The sequence below is a fragment of the Rhipicephalus microplus genome, chromosome 4, assembly GCF_043290135.1.
Source record: "Rhipicephalus microplus isolate Deutch F79 chromosome 4, USDA_Rmic, whole genome shotgun sequence".
Lineage (NCBI taxonomy): Eukaryota > Metazoa > Arthropoda > Arachnida > Ixodida > Ixodidae > Rhipicephalus > Rhipicephalus microplus.
The window spans coordinates 29330124-29347231 of NC_134703.1; the positions used below are offsets into that span (position 1 = coordinate 29330124).

General features: G+C 44.5%; 1 protein-coding gene across 2 annotated transcripts in view; it reads right to left on the reverse strand.

The window, feature by feature from the left end:
* Positions 1-9147: 9147 nt before the first annotated feature.
* Positions 9148-17108, reverse strand: part of LOC119171584 (galactosylceramide sulfotransferase) — a 161778-nt gene continuing 153817 nt past the window's right edge. Inside the window, exons 3-6 of one of the 2 annotated variants that reach the window (XM_075892411.1) lie at positions 15280-15356; positions 11984-12184; positions 10345-10780; positions 9148-9860 (exon numbers count right to left, since the gene is read on the reverse strand). In XM_075892411.1, coding sequence (XP_075748526.1) covers positions 9297-9860; positions 10345-10780; positions 11984-12184; positions 15280-15356 — 1278 coding nt within the window. In that variant the 3' untranslated portion in view covers positions 9148-9296. Of the gene's footprint in view, positions 9861-10344; positions 10781-11983; positions 12185-15228; positions 15357-17108 lie in introns of both variants that reach the window. The other variant, XM_075892410.1, reaches the window with a different exon arrangement.

Consider the following 17108-nt stretch of genomic DNA (forward strand, 5'->3'; position numbering starts at 1 on the left):
ACCACGTGATCGAAATTTCCGGAGCTCCCTACTATGCATGCCGCCTCATAATCATATGATTTTGGGACGTAAAACCTTAACAATTACTATTATGATTTGGTACAACAAAAGTGTCGCCGATAACAGTTTACGCATGGAGAGCAAAGACGTTTTTTTTCTCAGCCTCTCCTCCTTTTTTAATTTTTGTGCAAGCCCAACTGATGTGGTGGACAAGGGTGTGCTCCTTTTCGAGACTGGAATTCCAAATCTCCCTTGTAGACATAACTATATAAGAACATTTCAAATTACGGAAGTTAAAAATCTTCAGCGTCTGATTTGTCAGACTTCCTGTTCGAATTTCTGGTTAAAAACAGCATTAATTGAGCTCCCACCTTTGCCAAATCTATCATCTCTATGTTGAAACCAGCGTTCTTTTGCATCAGTACATTTGCAACCATAGCAGAGTTTGAAAGACAGCTTTGCCCTACTACGAAAATGTGATGAAGTGAAGCTGAAGCATAAATCTGAAGGGGCCACTGCCAATAGGACATTGACAGTACTTGTCTTCCGGAAGTTCACATAGTAAAATTTCAGTGCGGATCGAATAGCAAACACTATTAGAAAAATATTTGAAATTACAAATATTCATTCAAATTGAATATTTCGAAAATATTTGAAATTTCGGATTATGAAATGAATTTCAAACGAGATGTTGCAGCAGTAGAGCAATTACGTGGATAATTTGACCCAATTACAAATGAGGTATACACTGTTTGTGAGAGTGAGGATTCGATGAAGTAGATAACCTTTAAACTAATGTAGTAAAACTAGATTTTATGTGATGGGGATAATCACTTCCGGTGCTTTTATCTATAACGTCATCTTTAATGTGCCTGAAAGTCTTATCACATCTTGGAAGAAAACAAGCCAGGTATACTATGAAAGCAGCTACATAGGTATACTTTTGCATGCACTCATATTTCCTTGAAGATGTTAATGCTGTAATACACGACCCTTGTTACTTCTTTTCTATAAGGCTCTTTGTGCTTGCTATTATTGGATAATACTTTTGGGAGCACAAACATCTTTCTTGTTTGAGAGCCCATTTAAGTATTTGGTTGTAAATGCTACGGGGGCTCCTTTAGCTTCAAACGGTTTCCTGTTTAATCGACATGCTTCGTAGTAGACCTTATTTAGATCGTCATGCGGTAATAGTTTCTTTCCAGTTATGTTTTCTCTAGGTTGCTCTTCAATCTCGACACTACTGGCCCTTCTTATATGCCTCGCCTGTCTCTAGTTTGCAGTGACGCGGGTGATGACTAGTGTATCTAGGTGTCACTGTCTGTCCATTGGTTTTTTTGCATATTATAGTCTTTAATTTTCCTGTTTCCATAAAAATAGTCGTGTCTGCAGAGTTAATTTCACTGGAGTGATAGTGTATGGTAAATTCATTTCTAGAGTGGAATTTGTTACAGTTTTCAATTAATGAGTTTAGTGCACGTATCCCATGGCCCCATATAGTAAATATGTTGTCTGTGTAGTGGATATAGGCAGATAGCTCTACTGGATATTACATAAATAGCTCCTATTCTAACTGTCCATAAAAAAATTTTCACGTATATATTGGTGCAAAAGAGCTTCCTACAGTGCCACAAGTTTGTCGGTCTTATAGGACGAATCAAATCCAAAGTTATTAGATGTGAGGTCTAATTTTAATAACAAGAGGTAAATTTTAGCATTGTGTATTTGCTTGCTTTCTATCAGCGACTTTGAGACAGCTTCAATCTCTCCAGTAATAGGTACATTTGTATAGAAGGAGTAGTCATCGAGCGTTGATGAAGAAGGACGTCCAAATTTGTTTGAATGCCAGTTTATTTTATGGTGTGTACATGTGTTAAATATTCCTAAACTGTATAAGACTATTGAAATCACAACTTCTTGGCCAGTTTCAGACAGGCCTCAATAAAACAATGAAATTACGCGAGCAGGTAACCCATGCTAGTTCCATGCCATCTGGAAACTCAATGATTGCCATGGCAAGAAGGGTGTCTCCCCTTGTGATTTTTAAGAATTTACGCCACAGCTCTCATTTAACCGCCTCCCTCTTTTTCTCACATCAAAAAATAACATTACCGCTGCTTTACTCGAGGACAAAAAGAAAATGACGTTGTACATATGGACTAATTGATGATGTTCCAAGCAAGGGCCAAACGATCTCCGTGATTAGAGCATGGTGAAAGGCCTGAGCAATGAGAAAGGAAGCCTCATCTCCCCCTCTAGCGTAAGTACCTTAACAGAATTAGTCGCTTAGTCTTGTTCTAGACATGTAGCATATTTCCGGAAAGAATCCTGCAAAGTTGAACTGCAAAATATTGATCATAGCGATGCAAACTTTGTTTTCTGCCCCTCTTTTTCACTGCACAGTTCGTCCTGTGTAACTATAGTCGTTCTATGTCTGCCGTGTCTTTAGGTGGAGCTTCACTAAGTAGGCGATTATCCTAAAGACGTGGCTATGTAATCACTTTTCTCGATCATCACAGTAAGGTATACATTATTTTAGTCAGTTGGGTCTTGCTGTCATCTTGTTAATTATTCCTTGATTTTAAACAAAGAAACATACCTTGTCCATCTCCAGACAAATGTGAGCCCATTTGACCCTTCCGCCCTGAAAGCCAACACATGAGAATGACAGTACGAGAGAATCACTCTCGTTGCAACTAATCGAGATATGAAAAATATATGGATAACTACCATGGAGTAATTGCAGTGACAGAGAAACTTGGATTCGTCTCCAAACAATTTATTTAAACAACAGCCACTATAAACATATCCCCGTGCTAGGGACGAATCAATCGTCAAGATGCAAGAACAGAGTTCTAGCTTCCTTGCCACGCATGCACACAAGCACACACTGTTGTTATATCATCATCTGTGAAACGACAAGACATGCACACACACACAGCACTTATAAACGAGTGAACTCGAAAGCCGGAGGTTCCAGCTCACGGAACACACCATTTGACAAGAACCCCCCCCCCCCTCCCGAGTCATTTTCTTTTTGTGATGGTGAGTGCGTGCCAAACTACTACTAGCATGGACGTCCGTTTCTGACGCCACTGACGATCAGGTCACTTACTACTTCTCACTTGACACATCGTAACTACTGAATCTGACTATATCCACTCACTACATTCAAATGTGTCTAGAGAACGATTCTAAAAAAACATTCTTAATTCGTACTACAAGGTGCGAGGGGGGACGCAAACGGACATAGAATGTACACCTCATCACTTCACGTTTGCTCGAGCCAGCAACGTCGGCCATGACAGGCTTGTTACATTGTTCAAAGCGTGCTGCCCTCACAAGTGACATCGTTCCGCCTTCGAACAGTCTTAGGAAAACAGGTGGGCGACGAGCCGAATCACACGATTTAGAACGCGTTAGTCATCGCATCGGCTATCGTGAAGCATGCATGTCTCCGCAAAGCTCCCCGAAAGTGCGACCACAAAAACGCACACTACAGAGTTCTAGGCAATCGATGGCAGATTCGCTCCTCAGAAGATGCAAACCCTTTGTTGAGATGATGTTGATGGATAGTACACCACCTTTCCCTAATGCGAACAAAAAAATAGCGGCGTTGGAAAAAAGCGTACACTCGTAGCTCTGTATTTCGTTCACATATACTTTGCCTTTGCCTTTTTTTTTCTTTTTGCAAATTTGTGACCTAGCTTGTATTTCGACCTTATTTCGGTACATGGTTCATTTTAGTTTTTAGTGGCCTTCACATATTTATACTGTCCCCAGGAGTCAACGGGGAAGTTGACGACACTTAGCTGTGAAAACGATATTTATCAGTGGTGATACTTTGGGCTACTCAAATTCCAGAGCAGCCCTGAGAGCCATTAATAGCTAACAATAGGCTGAATACGATCAAGTCCTGAATACCAGTCGGAAACGAACAGTGTCAGCCTGGCTTTGAGGGTCTCGCAAATGACTTGCGCATACGCTCTTGATGGCATCTAACTATCACGTGTTACTATAAACGTCAGCATATTTTTATAGTGTCCAGCCCACTGGCTGGCTCTTTCCAAGTTGCTACAGGTTTTGCAGTATTCTGTCAAATTCCAAAAAGTCATACATGTGTAGTGGGGAGTGGGAAGGGGATGCAAAGGGCAGGTCTATAACAGTGGAATGATCAGAAGGCTCATAATTAGTAGCACTGACTTATTGCGACAACAAAGCTAACTCAACGTAATAAAAAAAAAAATCAATCATAAAGAGTGATGTAGCAACAAAACACCAAGTGTTACGATTCGAAACACTTGAACGTAGTGCCTCAACACTTTCCTTTGTCTCCCTTTTTTGTTCTCTTTGCTCGTGTTCACAAACACACAGATGTTTTTGCATCTGAATACAAGATACACTCTGCTTTACGAAGTATGACAACATAACTTATTTCAAATGACCAACGCTATCACAGGCATCACATTAACACTTTCATTTTATGCGATGGCAAGCGCTTTTCAAGAACAAAAGCTCACGAAACGCCAGACACCTTGGAAGATATGGAATCGGGAAGCAAGCCTTTTCATGGTATTCTCAAGGTTACAGTAGCTTTTCCAAAGAAATAAGAAAAATAAACAAGTTTAAAATAAAAGTAACATGCGGAGCGAAAATTCGTACACAACTTCGGTAAACGGAAGGCTCCGTGTAAAAAAAAAAGTTTTAGCTTCGCGTTTCTTGTCGAGCTGGAACATTTCGTGTCTGTAAATAACATGCGCTTTATGACTTCCCACTGTGCACCTAGACCTTGCTGTAACATGTTGCGCACTATATAGAGACTTCATCGTGCAGCTCCCTTCAACGCTATAAGCATGCATTCTGCGTGTCCGGCACGTTAAAATTTTGATAAAAGGTAGAAATGCGACTAAATGGGCTTGTTTTCAATGAGGTCTGAGAGGGGCTCATCCAGTATCCCGAGGGAGCATCCCCGTGTGCCCACAAACGTGTTAAAAATTATGCCATCTCCCGCTAAAGCAAACATGTGTGGATGCGAAGCAGCCGGGAGATGATGAATGTCCCCAATAGAAGCTCGCTACGTCGCCTTAAGCAGGTGCACCAACATTCAGAACCTCTACCTGACCAATGCTGCCAGTAACCATCTCTTGATGGCAGTGACCGCTACCATGAACTCTGCCGGTGACCAACCCTACCATTGACCATCACTTTAGCACTGCTAAGCAGCTGGTTGCTCAACGCACACACCAGAGACATCGAACATGGTACCGTGCTAACCAAAGCATATGCTCTGTCTCACAGAAATGTGGAATGCGGCTAGACAGATGATCAACGGCTATGAGTGATGGTGTGTACCGAGGAAGCATCTCGTTGCCTTGGCCACCGACTCTGAAGAGAGAGAGAGACAGGGGGGAGCGTAGAGAAGACACAAAGGGGAAGGCAACCCCCAGGTGCTGTCAACGCTACAGGAGGGAAGGGAGGAGGGAGCGTGACAGAGAGAGGGAAGGGTATGCGCATGCGCAGTAGGGGGTGGACGCTGCAGGAGAAAGGGAGTGACAGACACAGTCCTCAGCATAACATTCTTCGCATCTAAAAACGAAGCTCCAGTTTATCAGCATCTTGTACCATATGCGGGAATGTGAGCTTGGAAAAGCTAATTTCTTGTAGTCGTTTGAATTCGCGACCCCATAAACAGTCGATTTCGGCAAGCACAATTGCGAGTGTACCAGCGTGCAGCTGTCACTGCTATGATTCTTTAGACCAAAGACAGTCTTATGAGCTTGAGCCAAAAGTGCTATTTCACGTTCAGTGCGTTTCACATCATACAGGCTGGTAGCGCAAGGAAACTCAGGAAGGCTAATAAATGTAAAAAATAATGCATGAAGTCCATGAAATTGTTAGCACAGCATATTAACCCTTTCTTAGTTTTCTCACAGTCGCTTTCTTTCTTTTGTTTTTCGTGCTGCAGTGCATCTCGTGAGAATCTTGTGATGACACTGAGTCGACTGACAGACCGAATTGTTCTTAGTTGACTTACTTCAGTGACTGAGTTGTCCTCAGCGAGATAGAAGTGGCTGTGGGGGCATAATAAATTATTAAGGCTACTGCTGAGGTAAGCAAGGCGAAGGTCAAGGGGACAATCAGTTACGTCGACAAATACTTTCTTAACAGTAATAAAAAAAAACTCGAACTGATGTCACTCAAATTCACTTAACTGAAGCAGGAGAATAAGCTGTGAACACAGAAACGTGCACGCACAGCCGTTGCACTGTCAGAAAACGTACACTTTCCTCGTTGCACACCGTGCAGAAATCGTTCACGAAATAGGTTACCATATACTGTAAAAATGTGACAGGACACAGCGGCACATTAGCAATGTCGTAAGACATGTCGCAATGTTCAAAACGACCAACTAACAAGACACGACATTCAAGCTGAAGATGCCAGCTCATACGAATTCCACTGTCATGCTTGAGAAATACGAATAGTACACGTCATGAAATAAGTTATGCTACAGTAGGCTCACATTTACAACCCACATATACTACTAGGGCAAAACTGGCAGTGAAAGGGAGGGAAAGAAATGCAAGCAGTGCTAACGAGTATTGTGATCTAACAAAGAAATCTAAATATGAGGTGTCTATTAATTTACACTAGTGGAAGTCCTCTGCAAATGTGCCGCGTACTTCGCATTGTGAAGAAATGTGAGTATACTGGCTCGAAAGAGAATGGTTCATCAGAACCTGTAGCTCTTTAAACGTTGTGTCCTCGCTGTTCACTTCTTACAGCATTAGAGTATGCAGCTACCTAACACCGGCTTTTCGACTATGTTTGAAAGACCACACACTTCAACTACAGTCTTCAACAAACTGCTGAAATAATTTTGTGACTACTGCGTGCAGTCACCAGAGAATACTGCTGCGACAAGTGACACCAGTATACAAAAAACGAATCACATGCTACGAAGACACTGCTTCCATTTTTCTTCGCACTGTGCAATGCTATCCCACAACATACGCAAGTTTTACGGAGACACGCTTATTTTTACAAGTGACCGCACAGAATCGACAAGACATGAGCAGAATGATGGTGCTGTTACAATAAACTTGATATTTTGTTCGTTTACACACGTACAAGAACACTAAGTGCAATAGTTATTGATACATCAACCAGACTGTATCTGAAATAATTATACTTAAATTCGTTATATTTACTAACCCAGCATTTCATTACAGCATTTTGTGACCTCATTTACAATGGCATTGGAAGGTCCCTGTAGTGTCACTCAAAGAAACTCGTCTAGAAAAATGCTGGTTATGCAGAATGTCATAGGAATGATTTCAAGGATCAGTAGCTGGTCGTTCTACAAGGGCGTACAAACTTGGAAGTGCACACACCTGTGACGTAAAGGTAGCTTCCAAACTGCAATTCCCATGGCACAAAAGTGCATTACCATTGAAAATTGCATTTAGAAGTATGGAGCAGTACAAAACAACAATGGAATTTGCCAACGTAAAGGCATTATGTAAACCAAGAGCAAAATATATAGAAGAGATAAATCAACTTCAATTATAGAAATGCACGTTCTTGCAACAAGAGAATGCCGCTAGCATTGTTTCAAGCAGAACTGACTTCGAATTACGAGATGCAGGTAATGAGAGAGAAAAAAAGTAATTTGTGTTGTATTAACAAGGTATATAACTATGAGAGAACCATCTTCAAGGAGTGTTATAAGAGAAAACTTGCTTTCCTTTTCAGTGCCCTTTTAAGTGCATACGTAATCTGAAACTTGTGTCATGCAAGTGACTTGAAAGCACCGTGCGACTTCTTTACCTTGTTTCGAATTTCTGAGTTATCATATACTACACGAACAGACAATGTGAAACACAGAATATCTAAGTAATATGCTTCCCGTGAGAAAAAAAATATAAGCTTTGAACCGAGCATAACCAATGAAGATCTTTGTTAGAAAACTGACGGGAATGAAAACATGCTTCATATTATGAATGCACGCTTTACCGCAGGTTTGTTCACAAGAGCTCTATACTCCAGTTCGACATTACATTAAAGTCTATCACCGGCCGCTTCCTTATCAATTTTAGTTGACATAATGTGACAAGAAATTTCTCACAACACGGGCTGACACAAAGTGAGATATCAACACTGAACAGTACCTTGGTCCAGACTGTCTGCATGATGTCCTCTCTCAAAAGACAATCACACAGCCTAGATCACTGTCATACACAGCCGGCGTCTCAGCAGCCCATTGGAATAAAACAACTAGTTAATCTTCCAATGTTCACATTTAAACCTGCACATGCAGCAGAGATCACATTCACGACATAGATATGCTAGAACTGACTGAGTGACTGACGATCTACAATGCAGCACAATTTAAGTGGCATCAAAATGCTGCGCCACGTCTAAGCACCACATCACTGAATTTCACGTCTATACACACACACTCACATATACACAAGCTAATACACATTTCCTAAATACAATGCATGTAGTCCTTATAAATTTCAACTATACAGACATATCCTACACACACACGTCCGATGTCCTCAATGAGCAGATAATGTTTTCTATGTCATTTTTTCGGTAACGTCAACATTTCCCACAGTGAGTCAAATGAAAAGCAAACTGCTGGCAGGAGGGCATATCACAAGCCCTTGATTATCACAGGCACAGCACATACACGAAATGCAGAGCAGAAGACACCTTCAGGCTCAAAAAGAACTTGTTGGACTTCATTTCGAAGCACTCGAAGACTCGCAGTGCCCCTCTTTCATGGAATGCTGCACAGATGTAAATATTTGATCTTTTTCTGCTTAAAGCCGTTGACTTGGAGGACAGCGATACAACCACCCTTCAAAAGTGAGACTCCAGAATCAATCAGTGCCACACATTGAGCTTTTTCTTTTTTCCATCTCTCACAACTGCTTTCTCTGGCGAGTACTTGGCCATGGAAGCGTGGACTACTACACATAGCGCCGAAGACGAGGCCATCGTTATGTCCCGAAGAATCCGTACAGTCATGCACGGCCACCTTCAGGCCAGCAGGCTCGCCGAACGCCTCATGACCATTTGCGACTTCTCTTCCCGGCGAGTAACAGGGCCGTGTAAGGCGCGAGGGTGGCTGGCCGCCGGGTTGGTCATCTTCGCATCGAAACTAATACGGTGACCCGTGCTGGAACCATATTCTGGTGAGGAGATTGGAAGCCCATTTCCTGACAGCATAGGTGGCTGTGGTTAAAGTGGAGAGACGCTCACCGGAAGCTCTGATGGCAATCTAATTAGCCCTTGTCCACGCGCCGACGTGCTCTCTGTCTGGCATTTACTACCCTTCTGAGCTGATGACCCCGTGTGCTGGCGACTGCCGGCTCGTCAAGTGCCCCGTCACCAGACGACCATGGCAGCGTCCACCAGTGGCTGCTGCGTGCCAGGAGCCTCTGCTTTCGCCTGAGCCTCTCGGTGTAGGGCAGCTCGGCGCGCGCCATGTCCAGGCAGAGTCGGTTGTTGACCCCCGAGCGCAGAACGATGCTGTAGACGTCGTCGCTGTACTCACGCGTCTCGTACGCGACAGTACGGCCGGAATCGAGCTTCTCGACGCAGTGTTCATAGAGCAGGCTCTTCCACAACTTCAGGCCATCCACCTCCTGACGCATGCGCTTGCGGCCGTACTCGTCGATCAGGCGCTCCATCTTCTGGCGGAAGTGGCGGTACAGGCGACCATCGCCCATGTTGTATCGCTCCATCTGGTGGCGGAGAGCGCTGTTTCCCTTGCCAGCATCATTAATGCCACCACTGCTGGTAGCCGCCTTTTGCATGCGTTGGTTGTGCTCGAAGTACACAACGTCCTGGGAGAGGTGAACAGAAAAATAGAGCGTACAATACCGGGCTTGCAATCAAGATAGCAGCGGGATAGAAGAAAACGGTGCCAGAACTTTGATTAAAGTCCGAGTCGAAGACCGAAACGAGGGAGAATTTCGGCAACTGTGAGAAGCTGAAGGACTTCACTCTACGGCTACCAAAAAATCCTCTTTAAAGCTCTCATATTAAAAGAATTAATCCTTCATACTAAAAAAAATACACACACACACACCCTAACCTAGCGATTCAAACAGTTTTAATGTCAGTTTTAATGTGTTCCACATTTTTTATGCTTCAGCAATCCCTCTACTATATAAATGATTAACACCTAGAACAATTTTTGGGTAATGAATGTTTTGGATAGGCAATTTACGTCTACGAATGCATGCATGAACTGTAGTGGTTATAGCTACACAACCAATGAATCGTACAGCGTACTTGACAACCGCACTAACAAATGAAAGCTCGTACCTGGGTGTCCCAGCACAACAGGTCTCGGAGCAAAATGAGAGACTCGTCGAAGAGTTCTGCAATGAGGACCAGGCGGAAGCTGTCCTCGATGTGCTGGATGAAGGCATCCACCTCGGAGTCGTTGGTGTGACCTGAGGTGTCCATGCCGAGGTCGAAGAGCATCTGGTTGCGGCCGAAGCGGGCTGCGTAGCGGTGCGTGTCGAGCCAACGCTGCTTGGTGTCGCTCTTCAGGAAGGCCTCCAAGGAGACGCCCGTGTGGTTCTCCAGATGGTAGTACAGGTAAAGAGACTCAAACAGGCGCGCTGGGTCACGCAGTATGGTGATGAACACTGTGTCTGGGGGCATCAGGCGCCGCAGGTCGTCGCTGCCAAAGCGCACGTGGTGGCAGAAGATGTTGAACCCCCATGGAGGGATCATGTCTGCTGGGATCATGGACCTGCGACCAAATTGTGAACCATGTGATATGGCCAGGCAAAGGCACCTAACGGGAGGCCAGAACAACTGTGTGCTAAACTGCGACTGAGATTAAGTGAATAACCAAAAGTCGTGACAATGGAATTCAGTAGACACTTCCACTGTGGGGAGAAGTGTCAAGTGAATTGAGGAAAATGTTCCGCGAAGGCTTGTTTTTCAAAGTGGGTGGCACTGAAATTGTGATCCCCTTTAATTTTTTGAACATCTGCGCAGCCTGCGCCGACAATACCGAAAACTCTAGAGCACAGCAATGAGCTTATTGTGTTTTTTATGGCCTGCTAAAACTGGACGACACACTTCGATAACTTCACGTGAAGGAGCGCCGTTCCATCTCGCGTGCAGGTTATTTATCGCTGTATGCTTATGTGGCTTGTGCATAAGTAGGCAGTAGTAAAGGCAGCTAGGGTAGTGAAGGAAAAGTAATAAAAAGAGATGAGACTAATCACAGGAAGGTATCTCTGCAGATAGGCACCCAAAAAATCACTGCAATACAGACGAGCCAGTGTTGTCATTTATTTGCTTGCGTGGTCATGACAAAAAGGCAATGGCTTTTCATCTGCAGCCTTCAGCAACACCGTAATCTCCAAATTCAAGGTTAATGATGCACACGTTAGGAAAATGTCCACATAAAGATTAAGAAAATGAGCAAGAAAAAAAGGTTTTGAAGTTCTAGCAGTCTAACTCTTTTAGTATTTAGCAGTTACTGTGAACGTTTTCTGCCTAAGCCGTACCATATTTTCTTTTGACTCTGTGCTACAACACACTCATGCAAACCAGACCTTTTTTTCTTCATAACATTTGGGATGTCTGCATGCAAGAGACCATCACACACACATACTTTGAGAAAATCACTTTAAGACTCCTCTGCTTCTCGACATACTTACCTTCAACTCCCGTTGTTTTCCCCCGGCAGAACGACATCAGGTAAATACAGGCAGGCACACATAAATGATCACCCCAAATGGGCACTATTGAGGCCCACTCTTTACACTTGGCCAATTTCCAATCAGTAGCATTTTCAATCAGTAGGGGGGAAAATGAAACATGGAGATAAGCCGCACCTGTCAAAAGGATTAGAAACCTGCCGCTAGGTTTCAAAACAGCACTGCGTATATAATAACGAAGTCCTATACAGAGGCGGTGCTTCTGCTGAAGCAGCACTCACAGAGAGAAGGGCTTTGGGTGGCCGAAGTAGTTTCCTTCTCGAGGCAGGGCGAACGAGAGGTTGCGCCTGTCCCCGAAGCGCATCAGCACGTTCTGCACCGTGGAACCGGCACACTTGTGAGTCTTCAGCAGGAACACATTCAATGCGGGACGGCAGCAACCGCGGCAATCGTTCGAAAAGCGCGTGCGGTTGGTCAGGAATCTGCGAGGCAGCAGAAAAACAGCGCACATTCTGGAAAGTGCCGCAGCAAAGCCCTTCAAGCCTTCGACCATTCCCGATATTGCTGTAAGCGCTGTAACAGACCCAGTTCTAACGGATGCTTTGAATAAGCTGGATGCCTGTTTGTTATTTTACCCAAAAATGTGCATAGAAAACAAACACTGTGTTTGCTATTCTGATCAGGCTAAGAATTATATTTGGAACTGCTAAAATGAGGTTGTAAAGAACTAACAGAAATGTGAAACATCAACTTAGGAACGCGGCACTCAATGCATTTTATTTATGGTGGTTTCTAGCAATAAGCTGTAGCAACAAGGGTAAACCATCATATTAACTAGAATAGGATGCTCATATTATTTCAGTACATTGACATGATAGGTATGTGTTTTTGCAAACTGGCGCCAATGGCAGATATCGTTTGAACGCTGTTTGTCCTGGGTCAGTTTACGGAGGTCACCACCACACAGTTTAAAGGAGAAGGCTTATGCTGCGTACACAATAGATCGAGTCAGGAAGAAAAATGATGACATCCAAGCACGTGCTCCCTATCTATTACAATGATCCTATTTAGGCACAAACGAGCGGATTGGGTACCGCTCGCACAACATAGGCAGCGTCGAAAAGAATTCGTATTTATTGAGCAGTTCTGAGCAAGAATACTGTTTAAGCAAACACAGTCTTTTCATTCGGTGTAGATGGCTTATATGCCTCGTTTCAGAAGTTTCACCCCCCCTTTTTTTTTTCAATGCGTATATCGCGCGAGACTATCACATTTTCGCTTCATTCCCAAAGGTAGTCTTGCACGTGAAGTCTTTGCCATGCATTGTCCCATTTACACAGCATGCAACACAGAGCCCAGAACACGAATTCTGCAGCCATCAACCACAGGTGACGATCTTCTCTCCCAAAGATTTTGTTTTCGATACAAGTAACAAAACCAGCTCCGCCCATTACTGGAACCCGAACCTTTGGTTCTTCAGATTGAGTACTTCATAAATGATTCAAGCTCGAAGTGTTTTAGTCGATACAGTCTGCTTTTGAGGAAGTTGATTAACAAACGTTGCCTAATGCCTGTATATAAAATTTACTCGCGTAATGAACGCACTCACATAATAAACGCACCCCCAACTTCAGTCATCAAAATTTAGATTTTTCCCCCGCGTAACAAACGCACCCCCTACATTCATTCGCAGCAGTCCTGCTATAACTGACACCTGGCGCCTCCTCACCCGTTGGATCTTTTCCATTTTTTTTATTATTTTGACAACCCCCCCTGGCAATTTCGGCTCACTCCCTTCCCCCGTTGCCACGTGCCGTATTGCTTTGCTTTTTATATGTGCGCGGCACGTCCCCCATCTTATCTGTGCGACTCGCTCGCTGGAATCGTGCGGACCGATTGTGCCCCCGCAATCTCCTACGACAGCGCAGCTCTGGCCGACCGGCTCGCCCTCCGCCATCTCCTGACGCCGCGAAGCTCTCGCTGAGTGGCCCCGTCCTCGAACTCCTTCGACCGTGTCCATCTTTATCTTCTCTTTACTTCTGTGTGCGGGTGTCCTCATCTCTGTGCCTTTCCCTTTAAATCTCTCCTGACCCCCATCCCACGTGAGCCACTGTTGAGGTGTCGCATTATGATGTATACAGTTACGGGGCTCACTTTTATTTTCTTTTCTCTCTTTTGAGAATTTCTTGCACACCACAGCGGGGTTCACGAACGGTGGGAGTGTAGACATCGCCGCTGATAAGCACGCAGCGAGCGAAGGTCACGCCAACCGACGATCGCTTCCTGCGAATACGAAAAAGCCCAACCATGCGCACGCGATTTTTTAAAGCGACGACGACATGATTTGCTGTTGCGAAGGGTCATTCGTCGCTATTCCGTCACAGGTTTCTGGAAAACCAGAAAAAAAAAAAGCTTGTCATCTAGAAAAGATCGTGAGGATTTCCGCAACTTGGTAGCAGCCGCGATTCTCGCTCCGCTTGTTATCCGCGCGTAGAGGAACTTCTCGTGTAGAAGCGAGGCGGCGGCCGTATTTCGTCGTTAATCTTGTTATCGGCGGTTTGTTTTGATGCTTCGTGGGTAGCTTGCTGCAATGTTGGTTACTTGCTACAACGTTAACGGCGTCGTCACGGTCGTCGTGGCATCGTATAGCGTACGCTTTTGCGTGCCCCTCGAGATCACAGCAGATATTGCGGTTAAACGATTGCGAGAAAAAAATAGCCGCAAAACACTTTATGGCGTGCGCGGGCGGCTCGGGGACATGGATGGATGGATGCTATGAGCGTCCCCTTTATAACGGGGTGGTGACAAGTATGCCACCAGGCTCGACAAAAAAAAAAAAAAAACCCTTTTTTCTTTTTTTTTATGTTGGCCTAATGCCTCTACTTCGATAAATTCTATCTTAATGGAAAAAAAGGTAAATTTTCAGCTTAAGTTCTCTGCCATTTACGGCACACTGTCCATATTTTATTTTTCCAATATTTATTTTTGTCCTTTCTCTCTAATTTTCTGCCACCAATACTCTAACCGTCTCTTACAGCTTGCAGAAGACAGCGCCATCTACCACCGAAGATGAGTGCAGTGCAACAAAGAAGCTGTTTCCAAAAAACAGTGTACGCGTACGTATGTCAATTGCGCAAAGCTAAGCAACCTAACTTTTTTGTGTATTACCGCATTTTTTGCTCCTCCCTAAAAATGTGTTTCATAAAATTTATCCCGCGTAGTACACGCACCCCCCCAACTTTGATCCGATTTTTCGAGAGAGAAAAAGTGCGTTCATTACGCGAGTAAATACGGTTAGCAATACTGGCGGTCAAAAATTTTGTTGCCTTGTTGCCGCAAAGCAAACAGTTGTTCACCTTCCGCGCACGTTTACAACGTTTCCAGATTGTTCAGTTTAGAGGCCAGATGAGAGCGAAGAGGTAGTTAATGCACCGTGGAGGAGACTTGGGGGGAGACGTGCCACAACAACACTGAGAATGCATGCTGTCCGCAGGAGACAAGCGGGTCGTCTCTGCATGGCACCGACCTCTTGTACCAGACCGCCCTGGTGGCAAGGCTGTACTGTTGGACGCCATACATGTGCAGCGAAACGAGCATCAGCAGCAGGACCAGGAACACGGCCCACTTCCGCAGGTCCCATTTCCGCAGGCTGTTCTGTATATAACAAGGAAAAAGAGAGAGAGAGGTGAGTCGCATTTACAGGAAAAGAGTGGCGCGAGTTTTAAAAACGACAAGAATAAAATAACAAACAGGAAGGCACGGAAAGAACATTCATTTAGTTTTCAGTATTCAATGACCGTTTTGATTAAGTAACTTTGCTACTTTTATATTAACTGTTCCATTAACCTAGATGACTGTTCCGTTAGTTCAATTGTTTGTTGTCCAGCCCCGCCGCGGTGATCTAGTGGCTAAGGTACTCGGCTGCTGACCCGCAGGTCGCGGGTTCAAATCCCGGCTGCGGCGGCTGCATTTCCGATGGAGGCGGGAATGTTGTAGACCCGTCTACTCAGATTTGGGTGCACGTTAAAGAACCCCGGTCAAAATTTCCGGAGCCCTCCACTACGGCGTCTCTCATAATCATATGCTGGTTTTGGGACGTTAAACCCCACAAATCTAATCTTGTTTGTTGTCCAGTTGGCTTGCGAAAACTCGGGGAGTTTTCGATCCCTCTCGCTGACTACAGTTCCCTCACACCATCGTAATCATGATCGTTGCACTATGCCACTACACTGTCGACAAATCCGGCTGCACCTTTCACTGATGACGTACCACTCTGCTTCTGCTCGGGTGCAGCTGAATGATGCAGACATCCAGCCCGAAAACCGTTGATTTCGATTAAATTCGGGGCTTGTTTAGCGAGCAAATAAGTGACAGACGTGAAGGCGGCCGACGTGGCCATGTCGATCTCGCCACTTTTATTCGAACGCAGTCTAAACGGAGCGACCGCGCCAGCCAGCGTCAAGAAACGTAAGCTCGTTATTCCAGGCTCGGACCTCGAGCTTTAGCATGGGCTGCGCGAGAGGCGGGGCGCGGTGGCCAGTAAAATGGCGATGATATATGGCGATCATCATGACGCTACACTTGCTTACAAAATGTGCAGATTTGATCCATTTTTTTTTTGTGGTGAAATCACTTATGCAGGCAAAGAAAACAGAAGAAGCCAAATCCATCATTGCGAATCACTCAACTGAGGTTACCGCTCAAAGCTGGTAACAAGTAGTAAGCAAGCGCTCAGTTACAAAACGCCCACCTAGCTATGGAGAAGTTCCTCCATATTTTCGATGTGACAAATCGAGAAATGTTAGCGTAGTCATGCCATTGTGGGTTCTTTAGCTCTGTACCTTTAGTTAGTGACGGCAACTTGCATTTAAGGCGAATGATTGGAGAAGAACGAACGAAGGAAGTTGCTACGCAATCTGACGTTAGCTTGATGTATTCTTGCAAAAGGAAGTCACGCAGTGTGCTTCTGCACGCTAAGCACATACTGTAATATAGCTCGAATGCTTCTAGAATGTCTATTACACTACCCAGATCTACGTGGACAGACAATCGTGTCATTTGTGAGCACGCCCGGCATCATGACCAGCGGCTTTGGCGCTGCTCTCCAGAGTAAAAATGTCACGTGGCAGCAACGTCACCGTGACGAAGAAATGAAAAAAAAAAGACCAGACAAAAACACTCGATTTATACTTAAGTGCACGTTAAGCAGCCCAAGGTTACACAGGATATTCCATAGTCCCCCAATATGGCGTGTTGGCACGTTCAACTATTAATTTTATTTTTGTTCATCGATTCGTCACAGTTTTGCTGGCTTTGAAGAGTTATGTTTTGATAAGGGCAGACTTCTTTCGAAGGACTTTCTGCACCAAAATACACGAGAAGAAGATACGGGAGAAAAGGCGGTAT